Source organism: Pan paniscus, chromosome 20 (genome assembly GCF_029289425.2).
Source record: "Pan paniscus chromosome 20, NHGRI_mPanPan1-v2.0_pri, whole genome shotgun sequence".
NCBI classification, from domain to species: Eukaryota; Metazoa; Chordata; class Mammalia; order Primates; family Hominidae; genus Pan; species Pan paniscus.
The window spans coordinates 33,923,954-33,948,292 of record NC_073269.2 but is presented as its reverse complement, the minus strand read 5'-3'; the positions used below and the strand labels follow the sequence as shown (position 1 = coordinate 33,948,292).

General features: G+C 36.9%; 1 protein-coding gene across 1 annotated transcript in view; it reads right to left on the bottom strand.

Annotated features, from left to right (window-relative positions):
* Positions 1-24,339, bottom strand: part of LOC100989696 (cyclin-Y-like protein 2) — a 47,963-nt gene that overhangs the window by 10,461 nt on the left and 13,163 nt on the right. Inside the window, 7 exon segments of the mRNA XM_008969296.3 lie at positions 3,857-3,976; positions 4,772-4,823; positions 8,182-8,217; positions 10,989-11,013; positions 11,016-11,088; positions 15,817-15,851; positions 18,077-18,151. Of these exon segments, the coding sequence (XP_008967544.3) occupies positions 3,857-3,976; positions 4,772-4,823; positions 8,182-8,217; positions 10,989-11,013; positions 11,016-11,088; positions 15,817-15,851; positions 18,077-18,151 (416 nt within the window).

Genomic DNA, 24,339 nt, shown 5'->3' with positions numbered 1-24,339 from the left:
CTACAGGCATGTCAAGCTTGAATATATAAAACCCATGTGATAGTGAGCAAATGTTAATCTCCTTTTCACAAAAACTAACCCTTTTTGTGGTGCTAGCTTAAAAAACTGCTGGTCAAGAGAGCCTCCCAGTGGCCGCTGTGCAGAGCAGCATGGCAGGTGCAGATCTCAGAGGTTGTAAAACATTCTCAATATTCAGTTGCTTGATAAAAAACACATGTGTATAAAAGAATGGTCCTCCTCTCAGCCCCTATTTTCCCATCTTCATGATCACTTCATGAAAATTTATTCTCTCTTACATCCTGCAACTTAGTCAATTCTGTTGGTTTAAAGGTGGAAGCAGCTGCCAGTTTCTGCATCCCTGGGATTCCTCTAAGCCTGCCGAGTAGTTTGTGAGACAATCTCATGAATTAGCACATGTTTGATAGTTTACATTTATCAAACATCTGCTTTACAAAGAATTGGGCAAAGTGAACAGCTGAGTAAAGATTAAAGGTGAGCTGTGAGGAGGTGTTACCTCAGAGGGTGCTCTGCAGAAGAGTATGTCTGCGAGCTACCTGAACTCTTTATGTCAAAACAAAGGGAAAAAGTTTATTTTATACGAGTTTATTTCTTGTCTGAAGGTTATGATCATCAGCTCAGATGTAGAAGTGTTTTCCCCACTGATGCCAACTTTTCTCAGTGCAGTTGATCCCATTCCACTTTTGCAGAACACTGTTCCTACAATCGCCTCTTTTTGAAGATTTTGTGCCTCTCTACTAGCGACTTTCCCCAATCTAACTGTGTTTCCTTTGTTCCCATCTCACTCCCCACTACTCCTCCAGCTGTGTCATCTCATTGGTGCTCACAGCACCATGCCCTCATGCCAGCTCCTCATCTTCCATCTCTCCTTAATGTACACTGCCTGCCCCACTGACATTACTCTTCCAACACTTCTCTTGCCTAGGTTTCTGGTGCCTTCACACTTACAAACTGGAAGTCTCCAGCCCAACAGTCAACTCCCCAAGCCTTTTCTAATCTTGTACAGGACATTGCCATCTGCCTAGCTGCTGGGGCCAAATACCTGCATTTGAGTTACCCTTCTGCAATGTCTCCAATGCCTGTTATGTCTGCCTTCACTGGTAGTCTGCCTGGGTTGATTATGAGCCACAATCTCTCATTGCTCACCTGTATCACTCTAATTGCTTTTTAGCCCTCTTCTCTGCCTCCAATCTGCCTCCCAACCATGGCCTACTTTCCCCAAAGCAGTCACCATAACCTCTTTATTAACAGCACTCACTTCCCTGCTCAAGATCTACATGAGTCCCCTATCAAACTGGAATAAAACCTTAACATCTTCCTATGGAAGATGTTTTATGGAAGAAGGTTTTATGGAATAAAACCTTAACATCTTCAGGCCTATGGCCTGAAGCCAAAAGGCCCTGTGAGCTGTGGCCCTGCCTGTGTGGCCTTATCTCCACTGCTTCCCTTATTCCTCACTCTGACCACACTGGTCACCTTGCTGTTTGTTCTGTGAACACATGTGAAACTCATTCCTGTCTCTGCTGCCTGTAATGCCAGCACTCCTTCCCTTCGTTGCTTTGGGCAGGTCACTGTTCAAATGTTGGCTCTCTAGAGAGACTCTTCCTTATCATTCTATCTAAAGTACTGAGCACCCCAACACTCTGAATCCCTTTATCCTGCTTCCTCTTCCTGCTATTTGACACTACCTGAAAAACTACTTGTGTCTCACTAGAACATAAGCTCATAAAGGCAAGAACTGTGTTCAACCTGTCCTCCCTCCTACCCCAGCACTTAGAAGAGTGACACAGAGTCAGTATCCAGTGAGTGTTTATGGAATGAGTCACTTCTCGGCAGCATTCAGCACTGTGACCACAGCCTCTTTTAACTCTTTTATTATCCTTTCCTGCTTTTCCTCCTCCCATTCTAGTAGCTACTCCTTTGGGAGCCTGTCCTTTACTCACTATAAGTCCTTACAGACCTATCGTCTCTCAATTTTCTTTATCTTTTTTAAGACAGGGTCTAACTTTGTTGCCCGAGCTGCAGTGCTGTGGCATGATCATGATTCACTGCAGTCTCCACCTCCTGGCTCAAGTAATCTCCCTGCCTCTGTCTACCATGTACCTGGGGCCACAGGCAAGTGCCATAATGGCTGGCTAATTTCTTTCTTTTTTTGTAGAGATGGGGCCTCACCTTATTGCCAAGGCTATTCTAGAACTCCTAAGCTCAAGCAATCCTCTTGTTGTGGCCTCCCACAGTGCTGGGATTACAAGGGTGAACCACCACACCTGGCTTTATTTTTTCTTTTCTTAAGATATGGGTTCTCACCATGTGGCCTAGGCTGGACTCAAACTACTGGGCTCAAGTAATCCCCCCCAGCTCAGCCTCCCAAGTAGCTGGGACTAAAAGTATGAACCCACCATGCCTGGCTTGTCCAATTTTATTCTACACACTTACTCTGCATTTGAACAGCTGCTATTACTCTTCACTCTGCATCTCTACCACAAATTCATGCTCTAGTCCTGTATATCCAAATGATGACTAGACACTGCTATACTCTGCTATCTAAAAGGCACATCTAGCTTAGCCTGAGTACAAAACTCTCCCTTTTCCAATCCAGCTTTCCCCCCAGCATCATCTATCTCTCTAAATCTGGAAGCACCACTCCTGCTTCCCTCCAGCATGTGCTAAGAGTTCCAAATGACTTGCAGCTCCTCGAAAAGGCCTGTGTCTGGTCCAGCACCCATTGAGGGCTTTGACTCAAGGGCACATCAGAAGCCTTCTCTCCTAAACTCTAATTGAATGGTAAATAAGTAAGTATTGACCTAAGTATTCTTTCCTTCCCAGCCATGCAGTTGACTTTCCTCTATAGGTTGGCTGTGAAGAGGGGTAAAACAATTTCAACAATTTGAATAGAATTTATTATTAACATTTTTACAATAGGAATTCTGTAGGGATGATGTAAATGTAAGGAAACAGCTATGGCTTGGAAGACTAACGAGCAAAGCTTGTGTCCCAGGTGTACTGGAACCACATTCCTGGGCAATTTCATAAGCAGGCACAAGTGATCAGTAGGGGTAGATTAAGACTCATGGCCCAAGGAACAAAGACGACACGGCAGCAGCTGTCAATCACAACCTGCATGAGAACTGCCTGAGGAATGCAGCCTGGGACTCAACTCAGAGCTCCACTGGAATCCGTCTCCGCCCATGGACCAGATGGTTTTGTTACTGCTCCCCATCCCAACACCTCCGCCTGCCTTGCATGTGTGCACACTGCATATGCACTGATGTGTGGGGGGGACATCAGAAATCTCTCCCGCTGCTTTTAATAGCAATGGTTCTATTATGAAAAACGCAATGGCAACATTTTAAGCTGTAATGATGATTCAACTCGAATGTGTGTATTTACTTTACTTTCATAAGTTTCTCCTAAAGTTTGTATAATAATTTCAGAAGCAAACTTTTTTTTTTTATTTTATTTTTTAGGCAGAGTTTTGCTGTGTCACCCAGGCTGGAGTGCAATGGGGAGATCTTGGTTCATTGCAACCTCTGCCTCCCGGATTCAAGCAATTCTCCTGCCTCAGCCTCCTGATTAGCTGGGATTACAGGCATCCCCCACCACACCTGGCTAATTTTTATAATTTTAGTAGAGTTGGGTTTTCGCCATGTTGGCCAGGCTGGTTTCAAACTCCTGACCTCAGGTGATCTACCCGCCTCAGCCTCCCCGCAAAGTGTTGAAATTACAGGTGTGAGCCACCACGCCCAGCCCAGAAGCCAACTTTTATTTAAAAACAGCACCATACCCTGTGTACAAGTACCAACTTCTAAAAATGCTTTATAAATAAGAAATATCTTACCAAAGTTACTATTGCAAATTCAGCTGTTAGGTTTGTGGCTTTAAAAAGAACATGGACAAATCTGTAAATAAACTTGTGTTCAGGAACATACTCAAAGTATTCCTTTGGCATCTTTTCTTGCTGAAAGAAGAAAGGATGTGATGTAAGTATCCGTTGGAAAAAAAAATGAAGTATTCTTAAGACAGCAATATTCATACTTGTGCCTGTGTGTCACTTAGAACAATTTGGATTGGGGAGATGTCTTTTAGTTTCTAAAATACGAACAGTGGAATCTTAAGATACTATAATGATTCAATAGTCATCAACATTCAGTGAAAAAAATGGGCTCAAGCTCAGAAAATTTTTATGTTCCTTTCTACTCTTTTTCCCATAGAATTCTATAAAAATGTAAACTACTTTTAGGCTTTAAAGTCTTACTTACTGACAATAATTCATTCTCCTCTGCAACAAACTTTGAAAAAACACATTTAGTTTTCTGTAGCCATAAGGCTCTAAGGTTGCACTATTCAATACAACGGTCACTAGCCACATGTGGCTATTATGTACCTGAGGAAGTACACTTTTAATTTGTACACCATTTATTTAAATTTACATTGTTTTTTATTTCTATTCACAGAAATCATGTATATGTGTTAAAGGCATTTACAAAAATGTATATTGTTTGATGCTACTGACAATTATCTTTTTAAAAGATACATTTTCTGTTATTTGGATTATATATTTACTCTCATTAGCTCACTAATTAACCAGAGCTGCAGGTCATTTCTTATTCCAGCACATCCTTTTTATAACACTTCTTAAATAAGACGATTAGATGCAACATGGCATGGGGAAGAATACTTAAAAATGTCTTTGACTTCAGTGTGAAACAAACACAAGTCTATGAGAAAAATACGGCCTCAATAAAAGTGATACAGTGAGTGGATGTAATTGCTCGTCAAACATATCGAGGGATTTATCTGCATCTCTATAAAGTAAAAATGTGCATTTAAGAAATTAATTCAGAAATGATTAATATATTTACTAAACATATCTGTTTAGTAAAATAATGCCTCCTGTGTGTTTTGCTGTTTTGCTTCACCAAGGCAAACTGTTTTACAAATCCTTCTCCTGGAGCCTGACCTTCAGAGGGTCTCCTGGACTCTTCTTACTCAGCACATCAAGTCCTGTGAAGTCTTTTATTACAGTAACAAGTCAGAATTGCCAGTAAGTACTGACCCTCCCTAACAGGCCATGGTAACGAACCTGTTGTATTTTCAGTCCTCTAACCTGACATTGGAACACAAGAATGTTTTAGAAAGCAGTAGTAATGGGCAATAAAGTCTTTAGAACTTTAGTAAATGTGAATATGGCCGGGCGCAGCGGCTCATGCCTGTAATTCCAGCACTTTGGGAGGCCAAGGCAGGCAGCTCATGAGGTCAGGAGATCGAGACCATCCTAGCCAACATAGTGAAACACCGTCTCTACAACAAATACAAAAAAAAAAAAAAAAATTGGCTGGGCATGATGGCACATGCCTGTAGTCCCAGCTACTCAGGAGGCTGAGACAGGAGAATCGCTTGAACCCAGGAGGCGGAGGTTGCAGTGAGCCAAGATAGTGCCACTGCACTCCAGCCTGGGTGACAGAGAGAGACTCCGTCTCAAAAAAAATAAAAAATAAATAAAATAAAATAAAATAAATAAATAAATGTGAATGAGATTCAGATTCCCTAGTCTTTTTCTCTTAATAATTACTAATTAAAAAGTATTAATAATAATATAATAATGACTATCAATTACTGATAATAGTATAATTATTCTCTTTATCATCATTTTCTCTGTATTAGATTCTCATGATATATTTATTTATTTTAAGTAGTTTGAATTAAAAACTTAATCTGTCTTTTTATTTTCAAACAGGCCAGTCTTTGATGAACTTAAGAGGTTAATACAACTAATACATTTTGCCTGTTTAATAAACCAGTGGTTCTTGCAATGTGCTCTGTGGACCTCTGGAGATCCCCTAGACCATTTTTCATGAGGCCCAAGCAGTCAAAACTGTTCTGATAAAAATACTATTTCAGCCTGAGATATGGAATCAACATAAATGCCCATCAATATTAGACTGTATAAAAAATGTGGTACATATATACCATGGAATACTATGCAGGTCATTTTTCATGAGGCCCAAGCAGTCAAAACTGTTCTGATAAAAATACTATTTCAGCCTGAGAAAGCTGATTAAAAATAAAAAATAAATTAAAATAGTTTTTAAAAGGATATGAAGGCATTGCCTGCTTTCTCACTGTGACACTTGCCATGATTTTATAAAAGCAAAAGTGGGTGAAATAGCTGGTTTTTCAGCATAAATCAAGGTTTCTCAGCATAAATCAAGGTGATCAAATTACACTAGAAGTCATTCTATTCTCCACAGCCCCTTACAGTTAAAAAAGAGAGCCTGATTTAGTTAAGAATGTCTTTGATGAAGCAGTAAAAATTAATGGTATTATTAAATCTTTGCCTTCCTATTTAATACTCTGAATAAGTGGAAAGTTAACAAGAAGCACTTCTTCTTACTGCAGTATGGTTGTGTTAAGAAAAAGAAACAATGATTTAAATGTAAACTGAATAATCACTTTTTTAAATAAAATATTGTTTTTATTTAAAAGTACAACTGACTATCATTCTCAAAAATGAATAAAGTAAGCCTTTTACATCAATGAAAAATAAGTGTTCCCCTATTGGTGAAAGTGTAAATTAGTTCAACCATTGTGGAAGACAGTCTGGAGATTCCCCAAAGACCTACAGACAGAATTACCATTCAACTGACCAATCCCATTACTGGCTATATACCTAAAAGAATATAAATCATTCTATTATAAAGTCACACGCACACATAGGCTTACTGTAGCACTATTCACAAAAGCAAAGATATGAAATCAACATAAATGCCCATCAATGTTAGACTGTATAGAGAAAATGTGGTACATATATACCATGGAATACTATGCAGTCATAAAAAGAACAAGATCATGTCCTTTGCAGGAATATGAATGGAGCTGGAGGCCATCATCCTTAGCAAACTAACACAAGAATAGAAAACCAAATATCACATGTTCTCATTGGTAAGTGAGAGCTAAATGATGGGAACACATTAACACATAGAGGAGAACAACACACACTGAAATCTTTTGGAGGGTAGAAGGTGAGAAGAGGAAGAGAATCAGAAAAAATAACTAATGGGTACTAGGCTTAATACCCGGGCAAAGAAATAATATGTACAACAAATCCCCATGACACAAGTTCACCTATGTAACAAACCTGCACATATACCCATGAACTTAATATAAAAGTTAAACAAAAAAAGAGAATAACTGTTCTCAATGATAATAGTCAAGCTTTCAGGCTAAAACCCAGAACTTTGGAAAACACACTCCTACCGTAAACTCGACAGCTTCTCAATACTTAAAGAGCTCTTAATAAGACATGGTGATACTAACAAAAGTGAGTTTTTGACACAACAAAACATAAACCATTATTTCCCAAATAACCAATGCATACTATTATACAAGCAAGCATGGGGGAAAGACCCATTTACTGCACAAGAAAAATCAGTGAGTATTGATGGAATAAATGTATTGATATGCAAAATTCCCCTGTAACTAAGAAACTAGTTACAGGGGAGTTTTGAGGTAGTATTAAAGAACACTCACAATTATCTAAAAGCATTAAAGATACACCTTTTAGTAACTATATATTTGCAAAAAGCTTGATCATCTTATTGCTTCTCTAAAAATATTGTGAAGGGAATCCATCTGTCTTCTATTATGCCAAACTTTAGAGGTTTGCAATAATATCAATGCATGACACACTTTTTTTATTGTAGAGAAGTTATTTTTCTTTAAAAAATGCTATTTATGTTAACGATACAGTTTTCAGAAAATATTTTTGTTGTCACAACCTGGGTTATTGCTTACTACTGACATCTAGTGGGTAAAGGCCATCAATGCTGCTAAACTTCCTGTAACGCACCAACAAAGCATTTATTTCCTCACAACAGCTCAAAGTATCAATAGTGCTGAGGTAGTAAAATCCAAGCCAGAAGCAGATTTTTTAAAAATCTCAATTTTAATTTCTTACACAGTATATAAACACAGATTCTTTGGGATTCTCAATAAGTTAGGACTTAAAGAGTCTCAAGGGTGAAAGAGAACACAAATAATATGCTTCAATATTTCAGTAGGCACAATACAGCTTATGGTGTCTATAGCTATGAACTAACACTGAGATTGATATTATAAAAAGTAATGAGTTGGAATAACAAGAAAGGTTTTAAAAGAGCTCACCTTTTCTTCATGTGATAATATATTGCTAAGGCCACACTACGGAAAGAGAAAAAATCATAACAATGGATTTTATCATTTGTTGGGCCTAAAAACTTTTTTTTAAAAGGGGGGAGGAAGAAATTATCCCAGTGGCCCTGAAATTCAAATCTTCTACTTCAGAACAGTACCATTAGGGCACTATATTCTTGTTTTAGTTTTTTGTCTTTTAAAAAAAATACGAGGATCAAAATGCTAGGCAATATACTGTTAGAAGACATGTTTCTGTTGATGATTATAATATATAAATAATAACATATTTCCCTGTTAGATGCTCTTCTACCCACAAAACCTTTCATCCCATGCAATTTATACCTGTGTGTACATATGCTTAAATTTAAGACATACAGTAGTGTTTTTTTTTAAGTTGTTAGGCCCTGCACTTTAGTTGATTTAATTAACTATCTCCTACCCATCCGTGTTTTATTATTTCCTAAAAATTAATGATAAAAGTGTTTTATACCAAATTAAATCATTTACAATAACTTTTGCATAATTCATGTTAGTAAACCTAGGTACACACAAAATCAGTGATAGCTTTCTGAAAATAAGCAGTGCTAATGATAATGCAGCATAACACTACACAGTATAATATTAAGGGCAGGTACTTTCAATTAGTTTAAATGAAATATTTATGAACAAGTAAAACTCTTCAGATATATGTTACTGTATTCTTAAGTTGTCTACAGACACTGTGTATTAGGAAACATAAGTTATGTTTTTCCATGTGCCCACAGCATCTAAAATGAGGCTCAAATAATTGAAGGAAGGCAAATCTGAATTTAACAATAGGTCTATATAATATTAGCATGTTTTTAAAAGCCTGTAACATTAGTATCTAAGATGGCTATGTCTATAGTGCTTCAAGAAGTTTTTAATCTCTAAAATAATTTTAAGATCACACAATGTGAAGTTACCTGCTGAAAAGGACCAATGATCTAAATGACATTGAATCCAACACCATTTTACAGATAAGAAAAAGAATGTTTAAAATTGACTTGCCCAAGGTCCCACCAAATAGGAGCAGCTTGTTGTCCTAAATTCAAATCAGGCAGTAGCTCTCAAACTTTGCTGCACATTGGAATCACCTGAAGAGCTTTAAAAACTGCCTTCTTTTTAACATGAGACATTTTGATTTAATTAGCATTGTGTATAACTTTGAACATCAGGGTGGTTGTTAAAATTTCCCAAGTGATTCCAATGTACAGCAGCGTTTCCGAATGATTGGGTTGGGGTTCAAAGCAGAATCTTCTGAGATGCTTTTATCCATATAAGAATGCCTCACATCCATCCCTATTTTCTTAAAAGGCTTCTGAGTGCCTAGAGTTGAAGGAGAGGTGGAGGTAGGAAGAGGCATGTGATTGCAGACATATATTTTAAGAAAACTTGCGTAAGTAATCAAATGTGGTCCATGCATTCCATTGAGAACAATGCTCTACTCACCTATATAAAACATTTTCCAAAATCTGTTCATAAACCAATTTTGCCCTATTAATTTGCTCAATAAACCTTTGTGTTACCAATAGTGAATATACCAAGTGATAATTTCTCAAACTTGCTGACAGAAAATTAAAACTTACTACACTTCCAAACGTAGAATTCTAAAAATTAGAATGATGGAGGAAAAAAACATAAACTTTATGAATACTTGTTTGAGCAAGATTAATCTTTAAAACTACTTTTGAATTGTATACTAACATATTACAATCTTTTGAATAGAAGCCAGGGACTCTAGCCAAAGTACAGTAATTTTTTTTCCCAAGGGTTTAGAGACTTGGCTGAATACAGAAATTTAGGGATTACTTAATAGGTCACAAAACTTAAGACTTTAGACAGAGTTTGAGTCAAGTTTTTGCTGAAACACAATTTTATCTCAACCACTGTTAGAGGTGAGATAGAAAAGTGACATTATCATGAGTGTAAACTTCCTACTTTTAATTAAAATAGAAGTTACTGACAATTGGTTTGGCTAGGAAAGCTAGTGCATTAGAAACAAAATTGTTTATAAGCTAGCTATGTTTATAGAATGAAAAGTAAAACTGACAACCATCCTCTTGTGAAGAAAAAGAAGTACAATGAAAGATAAAGACATTAATATTCTAAATTAGCACTTTCCAAACTGTGTTCTAAAACTGTGTTCCAAAAATTAAACGCTCATAATCCAAGCAGATGATAATGATGTTCTCTAGATAACCCCAACAGAGCTGGTGTTGTTGTTGTTGCTTTTAAAATAAACTTGAAAGGCTCGTCTTAGGTTGTTCTAAAAGTGCATCTTCACTTGTGCCCTATGAGGTGTTCATGCAAAATGAAGGGAAGTCAAATGCAGATACACTACGGTGCCAGTAGAGAAAAAATTGTTCCTTCTTCCAAGATTAATGTCAAAACTAGTACACATTGATTGGTTTAGGCCTGTGACTCATAAGAAACCTTTTTTTGGGGGGAAAACATCCTATAAAGGACACCTATCTTACTCATTGTATTCAACATTGTCATAAGGCATAAAAGCATCAAATAAATAACTGTACTTTTCCAGGGATTGATTATTTGCTAACTAATTTTCCCTTCCAACGTGAAGTCTAAAGTTAAAGGAGAAACTGAAAATTAGTATTTTTTTGAAAACTAATATATAGAATCAGAAATCAATATATAGTTGACACCAGTTTCTTAAACTGATTGCCCAAAAGGACAATCAAACGGCTGAAATAACCGAGGATGGCTAGGATGATCTTAGAATAAGGGGCTGTGTCCCTTGACATCATAGTTGTACTCACGATTTTACTATGATTGTAAGATGAGCTGGCTGGCTGTGCTGTCATCTAGGTATATGGTTGAACACGAGCTGTACTTTTTAGTAAAATGCTTAGTAGATACCTGAAGGGGAAGGGAAATAGAAGAAAACATCACAGTAAGTTAAACCTATAAAGTGTATTTTTTCCCATTGGTTAAAATGTCAAATGACAAAGTACTAAGGTACTTCTTACACTTAGTGAACTGAGTGTGGACTTACGTGCACTGCATGGGAAACCCATTGGAGGCTCTTAAATTCAATAGAGGATGTTTGAGAAATGGGTTATAAAAGGCTGCCCTTAATATGGTACCTATCATCAGACCTGGCAAGCGTCTATTGTGAATTCCCCTTCTTTATAAATGAGAAATGTTTAAGATGTCAGTGTTTTTAAAGCAATATAAAGCAGCTGAGATTTTCTATTATTTACTTACTGCAATAAGCTGTAATGCATTAAATAATATTGGCACAAGAGCATTTTATTGCAATGAATGAAGACTAATGCTACATTACTAAGTTACTAATCCTAAATGTAATATTCCAGGAGACAGTGGGACAAAACAAGTGTTTTAGATTCAGGGGCTCTGTGTGCCAGGGCTGCTCCATAACCAACAACAGAGAAAGCCATAGCATTCTCTAGTCCTGTTTTCTTACATAGAAGATAAAAAGACTATCACTTTAATATTCTCTCACATCCTGAAAACAGATAACAAAGACAACTCTACGAATTTAACTTTCACTTCATGTTTCAATAAGACTGCCAGGACATCACTCAAATGAGACTCTCGGAGAATACTTTCCATTCATTTCCAAAGTTGATTCATTTTATTCTACAAGTCATTCGACCTGCGCATAGGCATTTTCCTGCCACACAGTTTCCTGCTGCTCTCTGCCTAGGATTATTTTTCTTTGTCCCAGCAAACTTGACCCCATTTACCCTCTGGGATTCCTTTGCCAGCAACCACACCACAAAATATTTCCATTTTTGTAAACTAGTCAGTCTAATTCACAACTTGTCACATGATACCAATTCTTACAGAGTATTCCCCTCATAAGAAAGTAGGTCTTTCCAAGGAAGGGAGAGTCCTTTCTTCTCTACCTGGAGATGCTGAGCACAGAATTTTGGACAAGTTTAAAAGTTCAACAAGTGCTTAACAATTAATTAAATCAGTTCCAATTTGGAAGATAAATCTTACTATATTTAATTATATCAAATACAGTAACAATTTACCATTTATAGGTATTATTTCAGGTAGTCAAAACTAGAAAGGAACAAATTATCTTCATTCAGTCAGCATAAATACCAAGAATATAAAATTTTACAAACTTTAACACAAAATGGAAGGTGTTACTTAGTATTCTTAAGGTTGAATAATGAAGACTAGAAAATCATCATACCTCATAGTTTAGTAAGCCAAAACCAAAACATTACCATCAAAGGTCCAGTATCTGTTGAACTCCTATACTGACTTTTTTTCATTGTACCTGCTGCCTTTTGTTTTAGCCCATTGAAAATTCTAAAGTTTACTTCTGTCTCTCTCCTTTTTGGGAGGACAAATTTTAGGTATTTTTCAAAGAATTAACTTTTTTTTTGAGACAGTGTCTCACTTTGCTGCCCAGGCCGGAGTGCAATGGCACAATCAGAGCTAACAGCAGCCTCAAACTCCTGGGCTCAAGTAATCCTCTGCCTTAACCTGCTGAGTAGGTGAGACAACAGGGACATGCCACCATGCCTGGCTAATTTGTTTTTTAATGTTTTTGTAGTGATGCAGTCTTGCTATGTTGACCACGCTAAAAATGAACACATTTTAATTTAATACTTCTAACACTTTGGGCATTAATGAAAACAGCTCCATTTATAGTGTGAAGTAATGGAACAATATGGCAGGGTATAAAATTTGAATAGGAATACTAAACAAGGGCTGGCCACAGTGGTTCACACCTATAATCCCAGCACTTTGAGAGACCAAGGCAGGCAGATCACTTGAGGTCAGGAGTTTGAGACCTGCCTGGTCAACATGGTGAAACCCTGTCTCTACTAAAATTTAGCCGGGTACAGTGGTGGGCGCCTGTAATCCCAGTTACTCAGGAGGCTGAGGTGGGAGAATCGCTTGAACCTGGGACGTGGAGATTGCAGTGAGGTAAGATTGTACCACTGCACTCCAGCCTGAATGATAGAGTGAGACCTTGTCTCAGAAATAAAAAGAAAATTTAAAAAGGCCCCGGTAGAAAAGTGTAATAAGTTTATTATAAATATATAAGTAAAATTCTCTGGATTAATATTAATTATATTGAAATTAAATTATAATTTACACTTTAAATATAGGTCATAAATTTGTTTTAAATATAATAGATTGACCATAAATTTATTCCCTCTCTCCTGAAATTTCATTAGAATTACTAATATAACTCAAGTTATATGCAGGACCAATAGGGAAGATTGACACTGATGATTTTTAATACATGCTGAATTATAAAAAGTAGATAATGGAGTGGTAACTGGCATGGTAGCACAACTTTGGTGCCTACAAGAAGTGACTGGAACAGAAACAAGCAAGCCAGTTTGTCTTCCAGAACCCAAGGCAGACTTCAACTTAGAGAGAAATGGCACCTCTGAAAGTAGGGTGAAGCATAAAATAAAAGCCAGCGAGGTCAGTTGAAAATCTATGGTTAGATCCCCAAGTCCACCTGTCCTTGCATCTTACAAGGAATTTAAATGTGTGTTCTCTGGATATATAAAACCTGAAATTTCTGGGCTCAGAGATACCATAGCTAAAACCTGAGAGATGGAAAAAAAACTGTACAGCAAGAAGCAGAACTCCACCTCTGCTTCTGGAAAGCAAGTAGCCATGCTTTTACATTCCAGGCAGAAAATTGGGAGAGCCTTCTCAGAAGGAATGGAATGGTCCCAGAGTAAAGATCCCCAGATAATACACTGAAGTCCCCCAGATGAAATGCTGGCTTCATTTCCAAAACCTCACAGTGAGTCTCCTTAGTGAACAGAAGTCCTGCTTCCAGTGAAAGCCAAGGAACACCATTCAAGAGAGATCAAAACAACAGGAAAAAATAATTCATGGGACCAGTAAAAATTTTGGAGCAAAACTTTAAAAAAATACCCTCAACAAGAGAAACATGAGAAATATTAAACTATAAAGTAAAAAATATCCAAGAAGTAGAATGAAAAGACAAACTGGAAAATAGGAGGGGGTGGGGGGATTAAAAACCAATGTGGATACAGGAGTCTAAGCAGCCCAGCATCTGAATAACAAGAATATCAGAAAAAATTAACAGAGAAAATAGAGAAGAAAAGAAATTCTCTAGAAGAGATAATCTGAAGACTTAGTAGCCCCAATAAAGGGAAAAGATCCCCACACCAAGCTGCATTACAAAATTTCAGAATCCCAGAGAGAAAGAAGGTCCTAAAAAGCTTCTAGAGATATGTAAAACCCGGTTACAAATAATGTATCACACAATGGCAACAGATTAAAAAACAATACTATAATGAGAACACAATTACAAAATACCTTTAGAACCGGAACATTTAGTGTCAACCTAAATTTTTTTTTTTTTGGCTAATAGTGTATTCAGAAGTAATTTGTATAACAATAACACAAAGAAGAGGATAGAGAACAGAGCTATTTAGAAGCAAGATTTTATATACTACTGAAATTAACTTGGTATTAATTCTAACTACATTGTTATAAATTGAGTTATTTCTATTAGTATGCATTTTAGTTGTTTTCAACCTAAAATTTTATACTATATCAAAGAAGAAGGGTTTTAAGACTGGCTGGGTCTCTAAACATGTTCCCATGTGCCCTTTCCCAGGAAAATGTGCTCTAGTACAACTAGAGAAGATAACAAGGCAGAAGGAAACACAGAATCTAGGACTCAGGGAATCTCACAGAAGAGGGCAGTTAAGTGAGATCTCAGAAGACTTTCAAGAGATAGCTTAGAAAAACAAGCATGTAGCACATCTAGGAAAGCCACTCTACACTGAACTAGGATTACAAAAGGCCAAGGAAAATTGCCCCAAGAGAAATATAAAACAGATGTATTTGAGCTGATGAATATTTTTGATATGCATGTGACAAATGTTACAACACTTGGGGTAAGAATAACTGTTAGAGACAGGCAAATGAATACAGTCAGACAATTAATTCTATGCTAAAAATTACAGGATGTGAAAGCAGAGAGACCAGCCAACGGCTACTTACTGCACTTGGCTGGGTAAACTAACATAGGCCAGGAAAAGGATTATCTGGGAGAAGTGAAGAAGTGCTCAGATGCCAGAACTGTTTAAAGGAATGAAGGATACATAATGAAGATGCACAGCTGAAACACCGTATGACTTAGCAGTAAATAATACTGGCATAAGCAGAATCATGTAAATATTACTGATTTAATAAAAATGTGCTACAATTGGACAAAGCAGTGGGAAAAAAATAATGTCATGGTATACCCAGAAAGCTGTGCTTTTACCTGCTATACCAGAAAGTCAATAGACAGTGTGGAAAATTAACTTAGTTATTCTAATTTTGTTGTTTGATTTATTTTAAGATTAAATAAAGATCTTTATACCAACCACATTCTTAAAATTTAACTTGCATGTCAGATCCTTTAAAAGGTGGACACACCAAGCTAAAGACTTTTCTGCATAAATCTGATACTTGGAAAGATAGAAGAGATTTACAAAGTCCACAAAGAGAGTTCCATGCTAATAGCACTGGGTCCTCATTTTATTTTTAAGGAATCAAGATAGACATATTTTCCTTCAAACTATGAATTTCTTAACTTTGTGACTATTTACTTACATGGTTCATGTGGTTGCTCTTTCTCTTTTCTTGAACTAAGAATAAAAAAAATCAGTTCTGATACAAATATAAAATAAAATAGTTGCTAATATCTGATTGATTATCTCTATGTAAATGAGACAAAATTCCATTTAAAAATAATTTCCAACTATTTATAACTTAAATTATAGGGCCTAATAAATCTTATAAAGTAAAATCTAAAAACTTGGCTTTACTTTTTGTCCTAACAGATATTCTATTACATTCATAACCAGGCATGGTGGCATGCGCCTGTTATCCCAGCTACTTGAGAGGCTGAGGCAGGAGAATTACTTGAACCAGGAGGCGGAGGTTGCAGTGAGCCAAGACCGCACCATTGCACTCGAGCTGTGGGCGACAGAGCAAGACTCCATCTCGGGGTAAAAAAAATATCTATCTATCTATCTGTCAATCTATCTATCTATCTATCATCTATCATCTATTCTATTACAGTCAAATGAAAGAATGCTCATGTACAAAAAAAGGGGCATAACAAATTAAGCCAGATGAGAAATTTAGCTAATAAATAAGTTTAACAACTGTTGCATATATGAGCCATGATTCATTGGTATTTTCTCACTCTGCATTTACACATGGCTTACTTTAATTACTAGAATCTAAGAGCTAGCAGCTCTAAGAACTAGTTCCTGGCAAGGTACAAATCTGTAGATGCACCAGAATCCCTGTAAGCATCTCAAACCACTTGTTGGTCATCTACTAATATGTCACTAACAAAAAAATGTGTCTTTGCACAACTGGAAAGTAACCTATCTTACATTTAAATTTTAAAATGAGTATGCAAACTTAATTGGACATAGTATCTGCAGCAAACAAAATCATTATTTTTTTCTAACAAAGGCCAGAATAATAAAAGCTCCAAGAGGGACTTGGGCCATGCTTTGTTTCCTACACTGCCTCCTCCTTTGATGCTGGAAGGCCTTAAAAGCAAACATTCCTACCACTGAAGACTTGAGGGACAGGAAATAGCCTTCAGTGCTTCCACACACTCTGTGAGAAGCCCATGGCTCTGGAAGGAACTGATAAATACAATTCTGATATGGTTTAGATATTTCGCCCCCCTCCAGATGTCATATGAGAATGTGACCCCCAATGTTGGAGACAGGGCCTCCTGGGAGGTTTTGGGGTAATGGTGGTGGATTCCTTATGAATGGCTTGGTGCCATCCTCACAATAATGAGCAAATTCTCATTCTGGTAATTTACATAAGAGCTAGTTAAGAGTGTGGCACCTTCCCCCTTCCCCTCTCTCTTGCTCCCTCTCTCATGTGAAACCACCTGCTCTCCCTTTGCCTTCCATTATGATTGTAAGCTTGCTGAGGCCCTCAGCAGAAGCAGGTGTTGAAGCTATGTTCATAAAGCCTGCAGAACTAGGACCCAATTAAACTTTTTTAAAAAATAAATTACCCAGACTCAGGTATTTCTTTATAGCAATGCAAAAATGGACAAACACCAGTCCTGACCAGAGATGACTGACTTAAGGCAGGCAAAATCCACACAAACCATAAAAGCACAATTAGAAACCCAAATTTTATTGTGCTGCATTACTTCAAATATTATTATAGAACCCTCATTTATATTCTTGCTGTTGAAATCAACTAAAAAACTTGGTTGTATATGGCTTTTTAATCAAATAAACTAGGATTTAACATAACATTTAAAATATAAGCAGGAGTACTGGATGTTTAAATTTATATTACATTAACAGGAAAAGTTTAATAGCTTAAAAGTTTTGAGTAGCATAAACTTGAATGTGATAAGCTTATATGGTTAAAGCACTGTATAAGAGGAGGCTGAAATCACAAATTCAATCCCCATTGATGAACAAATGGTTTTTTTATTTGTTTAAATAAAGACCAAGCTGAAGCCTAAATTCTATCATTCATCATTAAAATGAACTTTTTGGAGCAAGGGAAAAAAGGGCGAAAGACAAAAAATATGAATAAAAAATTATGAATAAAGATAAATCTATGACTACTCTTAAATCACATGACAAATGGTGTTGCCAAAAGGTAGCAAAATGTATAAACAGAAAGTTTACATGTTTTCACTCACACAGTAACAACTAAAGAGAAGTATTTCACACATTAAAATAGGACAAGTGAATATATGAAAAGTTGAAAATTTTAAACCAATGTAAGTTTCTCTAAATACTTTCTATAATACACTCATTATGACAGAGAGTTTTCAGTCGTCTTCTTGGTGGAAAAAACAGTGTCGTCTCACCATATGTTTGAGATTTTTGCAAGAAGATTGTGCTTGCCCTTGGATCATCAGAAGGGTTTGGCTCCAAAGCTCTATCTACAGAGAAAAAAAAATGTGATAATTTATGCGAATAGAAAAAATGATTTTTAAAGTAGCTACACATTCATTTCAATCACTTTAAATAGTCCTGAAAAAAGTTTCTAGTAATAAATATGAAGGAAATAAAGGCAAAAATATAATAATTCTACTTGGGAATGCAAAATTATAGCCTCTCTGTATACATATGGAATAAAACTGGGCTATGTCAAGGACTTTCAAAGAGACTAAAACTAAATAATCTAATGCAAAAGAGGAGTCATATACATGCCCTGCTCCTTCTGCTGCAAAACTCTGCTCCTTAGTTCAGCTAAAACCAGGTTCTTGTCACACGACCAAGAAAGATTAGGCTCAAGGACACATTGAAGGGTGAGTAGAACAGAATTTATTTGGCAAAAAGGAACAAAAAATCTCAGAAAAGCGAGAGGGGATCCTTCCAGCGGGCTCCCAACTCACAGACTGAATACCAGGCCACCACACACAAGCTGAAGAGGCCAGGCTCCTCCCCACTGCACAAGATGCAAACTTCCCGTGACCCCACCCCATTCTCCCAGTGCACAGGCAGGTAACAGATTCTCCGGACACCCTCCCCCTCATCTGCCTCCTGCATCTACCACTTCTACTTATCAAATAAAAATATAATCACTTGCCTCTCTACTGATATTCGCAGCACATTTTAGGAATAGGCTCAAGCAGCAACTGATGCTGTGGGAAATTACTGTCAGACACGAGCTCAATATATCAAACATGCTAAAATAAAGAGCTGTTTTTTGGCCACTATCCCTCAGAAAATAACATGGCTAATTCATTTACTTATCTGCGATTTATTCAGGGGCAATTCATCATGGCAGATTTAAGCGGACTGCATAAAATGTTCAATGCTCTAATCTATAAGGACACTTTCATGTCAGAAAATGATTTTTAACTTTTGCCCTCCATTTCCAAAGCTAAAATCTCACTTCTTTCCAACACATGATTCATTTGGGACTTCATCAAGAATGCTTTTGAAACAGATCTTACTTAGACCTTCTTCTAAAAAATGTTGGCCCTATGTATGTCAAGGTAGGTCTGTTTACAGTCCACCTTGCACCAAAGTGAGATAATCCATTTAGGCAAGACTAAAAATAATATTCTTGAATTTTTATTAAACAAACTTTGTCATCATATAATAAAAGTTGTAATAAGGGAAAACAATAAAAACCTATGACACTCCTCAGCACTGTCCATCTCAACCCACTTATCTTAAGTAATCTTGTAAGAAACTAGATGAAGATCCACTCAGAGTAATAATTAAGGCAATATCTTCCAAATCACATATTAGTAACTGTTCTACTTTTTAAAAAGGGGTTTAGTGGGCAAATCACAATCCACTCTATCCCTTGCTTTTACAAAATCAAAGTGCACAGTGGTACAGTAAAAACTAATCAGCCTGTTAGTGAATACTGTCCAACTCAGCATTTCACAAATTTATCTACCCAGGATCCTTTTCTTCCCTCCAAATAAAGTGGTTAGAATCTAGTATAAAAATAATTTAGGAGTTTCTGATTTAGCAGAAATCCGAATCATCCATTTTAATAATACTGCCATCTCACTAGAATATTACATAGCTAAAAAATCTGTTTTTTTTCTCCATGATTTGAAGTTCACTGGGAGAAAACTATTGTTATGTAAAAAACTTACACAAAAGTCATTTTCAAGTTTTTTTCCCACATATTTGAAAATTTGATGATATAATGTTAGCTATGTGGAAAAATAAAATTGTTTGTGCACAACATGACAGGAAGAGACTTGTATAGCCGTCCCTAACCTAAAGCTTCTGAAAAAGTCCATGACTACTTTGTATCAAAAAAGCAAATATATTATCATTTGAGTGTGAAACATAACAAGTAATGTTTGCAGAACTCATATAATGTTTCAGTACCTGTGTCATAATGTTTAATTTGGAATTTTCCATGGAAGCCCAGGAAAATTATGTACAAGATTCAAAAAGTAGCAGGCTTACGCCCATACACATATACCCCACACATAAAACCAAGATGTGCTATTGTGTATTTCAATACAAAAATCAAGAAGAAATGAAAACATACAGGAAATAAAACAAGATCAGCCCAAGTAACAAGCTGTCACTCTCCCATTCCTGGGGTTTTAGGCATCTGACCAAGGAGTTGGCCAGTCAATCGCAGTTCATCTGGGACTTCCGAAGAACTAGAGGAGAAAGGATGAACTGGCTCACAGGACTGGTAGCTGACCAGGAGTTGCCAGTGGCTCCCATTGCCATCAAGAGAAGGGTATTTTCAGGAGAGATCAACAGAGAAGAGCATAACTGAGATAGGTTCTGGGGATATCATTTGATTCCTTGGTCAAGCAGTGCCTCACTGACTCCTGTTAACTCCCTGGCTATGTAAGTTAATTTTTCAATAAACTTTTTTAACTATTTTGAGGTAGATTTTCTTCAACTGGCAACTGTAAGAGACTTGGTTAGTCAGCACTGCTGATAGTACTGATGATTACACTAAAGGCAGGAATAGGTAAAAGTCTCTTGCTTACTTCTTTAAGAAATGTCTTATCAAGAACAGAAATTTGCAAGAGCCAAAATAATGCCTTGTTTAAAACTCACAACCATTACTTTTTGTTTTCCTTATGCATGGTAAAAAAAAATAGCTCTAAGCAGTACACCATTTATGTTTTATTTTCTTACAAATGACCTTGACCCCTTTGGAAAATATTGGCTCATCAAGTGTTATTCCTATACTTTACTTAGCCAATGCCCTATTGTCGGTGATTTAGGCATTTACAAAGTTTTGTTCTTATGAGGAAAACCTTCATGTATAGTATCTTGTACTTTTTCTTAGAGATCCTCAGGAAAGATTTTCAAAAGTGGAATGACTAGAACAAAGGTGAGATTGTTTTCATGAATCAATATATAGTGCTAAGTTGCTTTCTAAAGAAGATATGGGCATATTAGGGCACAGTGCTTCAAATCACACCAGTTTTAGCTTCTAGTTCAGCTTTGGATACTTAAAAAAATTCCTACTGATGTGAAGGAGGAACACTATTGAGGCTCTAACTTATATTTGTTTATTAGATTATACACTTTGACCATTTTTCCATAGTTAACAATATTATTTCCACTTTGATGAGTTTCATATCACTTGTACATACTGTATGTACTGAATTCACTAGGAATTTACTAGTGTTTATTTGCATGGGGTTTTCAGAAAATATTCATTTTATGTCTGTAGCCTACCACAATTTTCTATATAACTTGTAATTTCTGCTGATGACAAATACCACATATTGCTATTTTATAGAATGGACACTTAAGCCATTAGACAGAAACTTAAACACATACACTGTTATTTCTGCATTCTCCATTAACTCTTTTCCCAAGAGCCTAAGGAGACTCTGAGAAATCACACTACTCTTTTTTCATTGTCACAAAAGACTGCCAACTATTAAATAAAATATTAGGCCCCATAAACAGGCACATGCAGAGATTTAGAGACATCCAGAGGATAAAAACACAATAACTACACAACTTTATGTGAATGCCTTCAAAATTATTTTTGTAACCTCCTAAAATGTTTGAAACTAGGAAACTAGGAAAATAATTTTGATCTCATGTTTAGGGGTTATAACTATCACTGTATTTTAAGACCCAGTGTTTTTGTATTATCAATTTAAGTTACAACGTGATCTGGCAGCATAATAGAATGATGGGGAAACGTGTGACTTAAAAAACAGTTATGCTCAGGTCTAAATGTAAACATCCCTCAGAGGAAGGAATCTGTAGACTCGCTGACACTGAATACCGGTTTTTCTCTAAGATTCTATTAGTCGTAAGATCTATCTCAATTGTAAAGATGTTAAAAATGTAACAAAACAATGTATGCAATTTAGAATAAGTAAGATGCATTATTAAAGGCCAAAGGTATTAAAGTTATGCAACTGTAAACTTATGTAAAACTTGTAAAATTTTGCAAGAAATAATTTTTCCTGTCAAAATATTAAAAGGGAGAGGGCAGTAATGAAGGAATTAACTGACAGAAGGAGCATATTCAGAGAAAGAGATTAATTTCAACATATTACTTTCATATATCCCAATTAAATAAAATACGTCAACACTTTCTGAGCCAACTGCTGAGCATCTGTTTATGTAAAGACTTACTGCATTTACTGACCTGCTCTATCATCCCTATACTGTACCTGGTATTAGTTTTATGGCCCATAAAAACATTCCAAGTCTCTCAATTATGATGCAGTTTGAGATTTTATCTAAGGCCAGACTTTTCATGCATCAGATGCTACCTACCTGATAGCCTTGAGCTGGCCTACCTGTATCACCTGGGGGCACACGTGGAGCTCCTTTGTGCCCATCTCAGGCTCACTCATGCCTTGGTTCTGCTTTCCCAGGTCGGACAACCCCACCTTGGGCTTCCTAACCACTGCTGTTCTCCATGTCAGTTCTCAGTCTTGCCATAACTTTTTAACTCCTTGATCTGTTTTAGTGACTGTGACTGAGCTGTGACATTTCACATTAGGTAGTATACTTCCCCCTTTATATGTTTCTTTTTTTTTTTTGACAGAGTCTTGCACTGTCACCCATGCTGGAGTGCAGTGGCATGATCTCAGCTCACTGCAAGCTCCACCTCCCAGGTTCACGCCATTCTTCTGCCTCAGCCTCCCGAGTAGCTGGGACTACAGGCGCCCTCCACCACACCTGGCTATTTTTTTGTATTTTTAGTAGAGATGGGGTTTCACCTTGTTAGCCAGGATGGTCTTGATCTCCTGACCTCATGATCCACCCACCTCGGCCTCCTAAAGTGCTGGGATTACAGGCGTGAGCGACTGCGCCTGGCCTATATATGTCTTAAGAGCACTTAACTCTACTTCTTAGGCTTTTAAGAACATTTCTGAGCCAGCTGTGGTGACTCATGCCTCTAATCCCAATACTTTGGGAGGTTAATGTGGGAGAATTGCTTGACACCAGGAGTTTGAGACCAGGCAGGACAACACAGTGAGACCCTCATCTCTATAAAACATATTTTGAAAATTAGCCAGGCATAGTGGTACACGCTTATAGCCATAGCTACTTCAGATGCTCTGAGGTGGGAGAATTGCTTGAGCCCAGGAGTTCAAGGCTGCAGTGAGCTACAGTCATGCCACTGCACTCCAGCCTGAGTGAGAGCAATAATCTGTCTTTAAAAGAAAAGAACACTTCTGGGTTATAAGTACCTCCTTTTCATTTCTCACCATTGACTATTACAGTTTTAACTGTAAAGCCTAATTACTTTAATAAACTTTAAGAAAGTAAAATAAAAAGGGTATTCAAATAAACTCATGAATCATTCTATAAATTCTAGTCTTATGTAGAATTTACACTTTCAGTTTACCAAGTCTTATATATCCAAACCTTGAAAAACCTAATTTGTACTTCTCAGGGGCCTTGTCCTCACATGTAAAACAAGTATAATTCTTATATCAACAAATTCAAAATATTATGAGGATCAAATGAAATGCAAGAGCAATCTATATGCTAAAAAATGAACAATAAATTACAAAGAAAAGCTTTCACAAATTAACTGAAAAGCAAAAAATGAATGGTTAGCATTCACTGGAAAACCAATGCCAAAATAACATCTTGAGCAAATATGCACTTTGTCTACCCACTGAAGTTAAGGGAAAAACTGTCACACATCATCATCAAGAATCCCTTCCAGTGTTGTTTTTTTTTTTTTTACAGTAAGCAAATACATGTTTCCCCTGCCTTCTTTTATGTATATTACTGTACATTCTCCTCCTTGCTTTTTTTTTTTTTTTTTTGAGATGGAGTCTTGCTCTGTTGCCCAGGCTGGAGTGCAGTGGTGCAATCTCAGCTCACTGCAAGCTCCACCTATCGGGTTCACGCCATTCTCCTGCCTCAGCCTCCCAAGTAGCTGGGACTACAGGTGCCTGCCACCAGGTCTGGCTAATTTTTTGTATTTTTAGTAGAGATGAGGTTTCACTGTATTAGCCATGATGGTCTCGATCTCCTAACCTCATGATCTGCCCACCTTGGCCTCCCAAAGTGCAGGATTACAGGTGTGAACCACTGCACCCAGCCCCTCATTGCTTTTTTTTACATAATATAACGTGGGAATCACTCCACAGCAGTAAAGAGAGATTTCATTCCTTTTACAACTCCATAG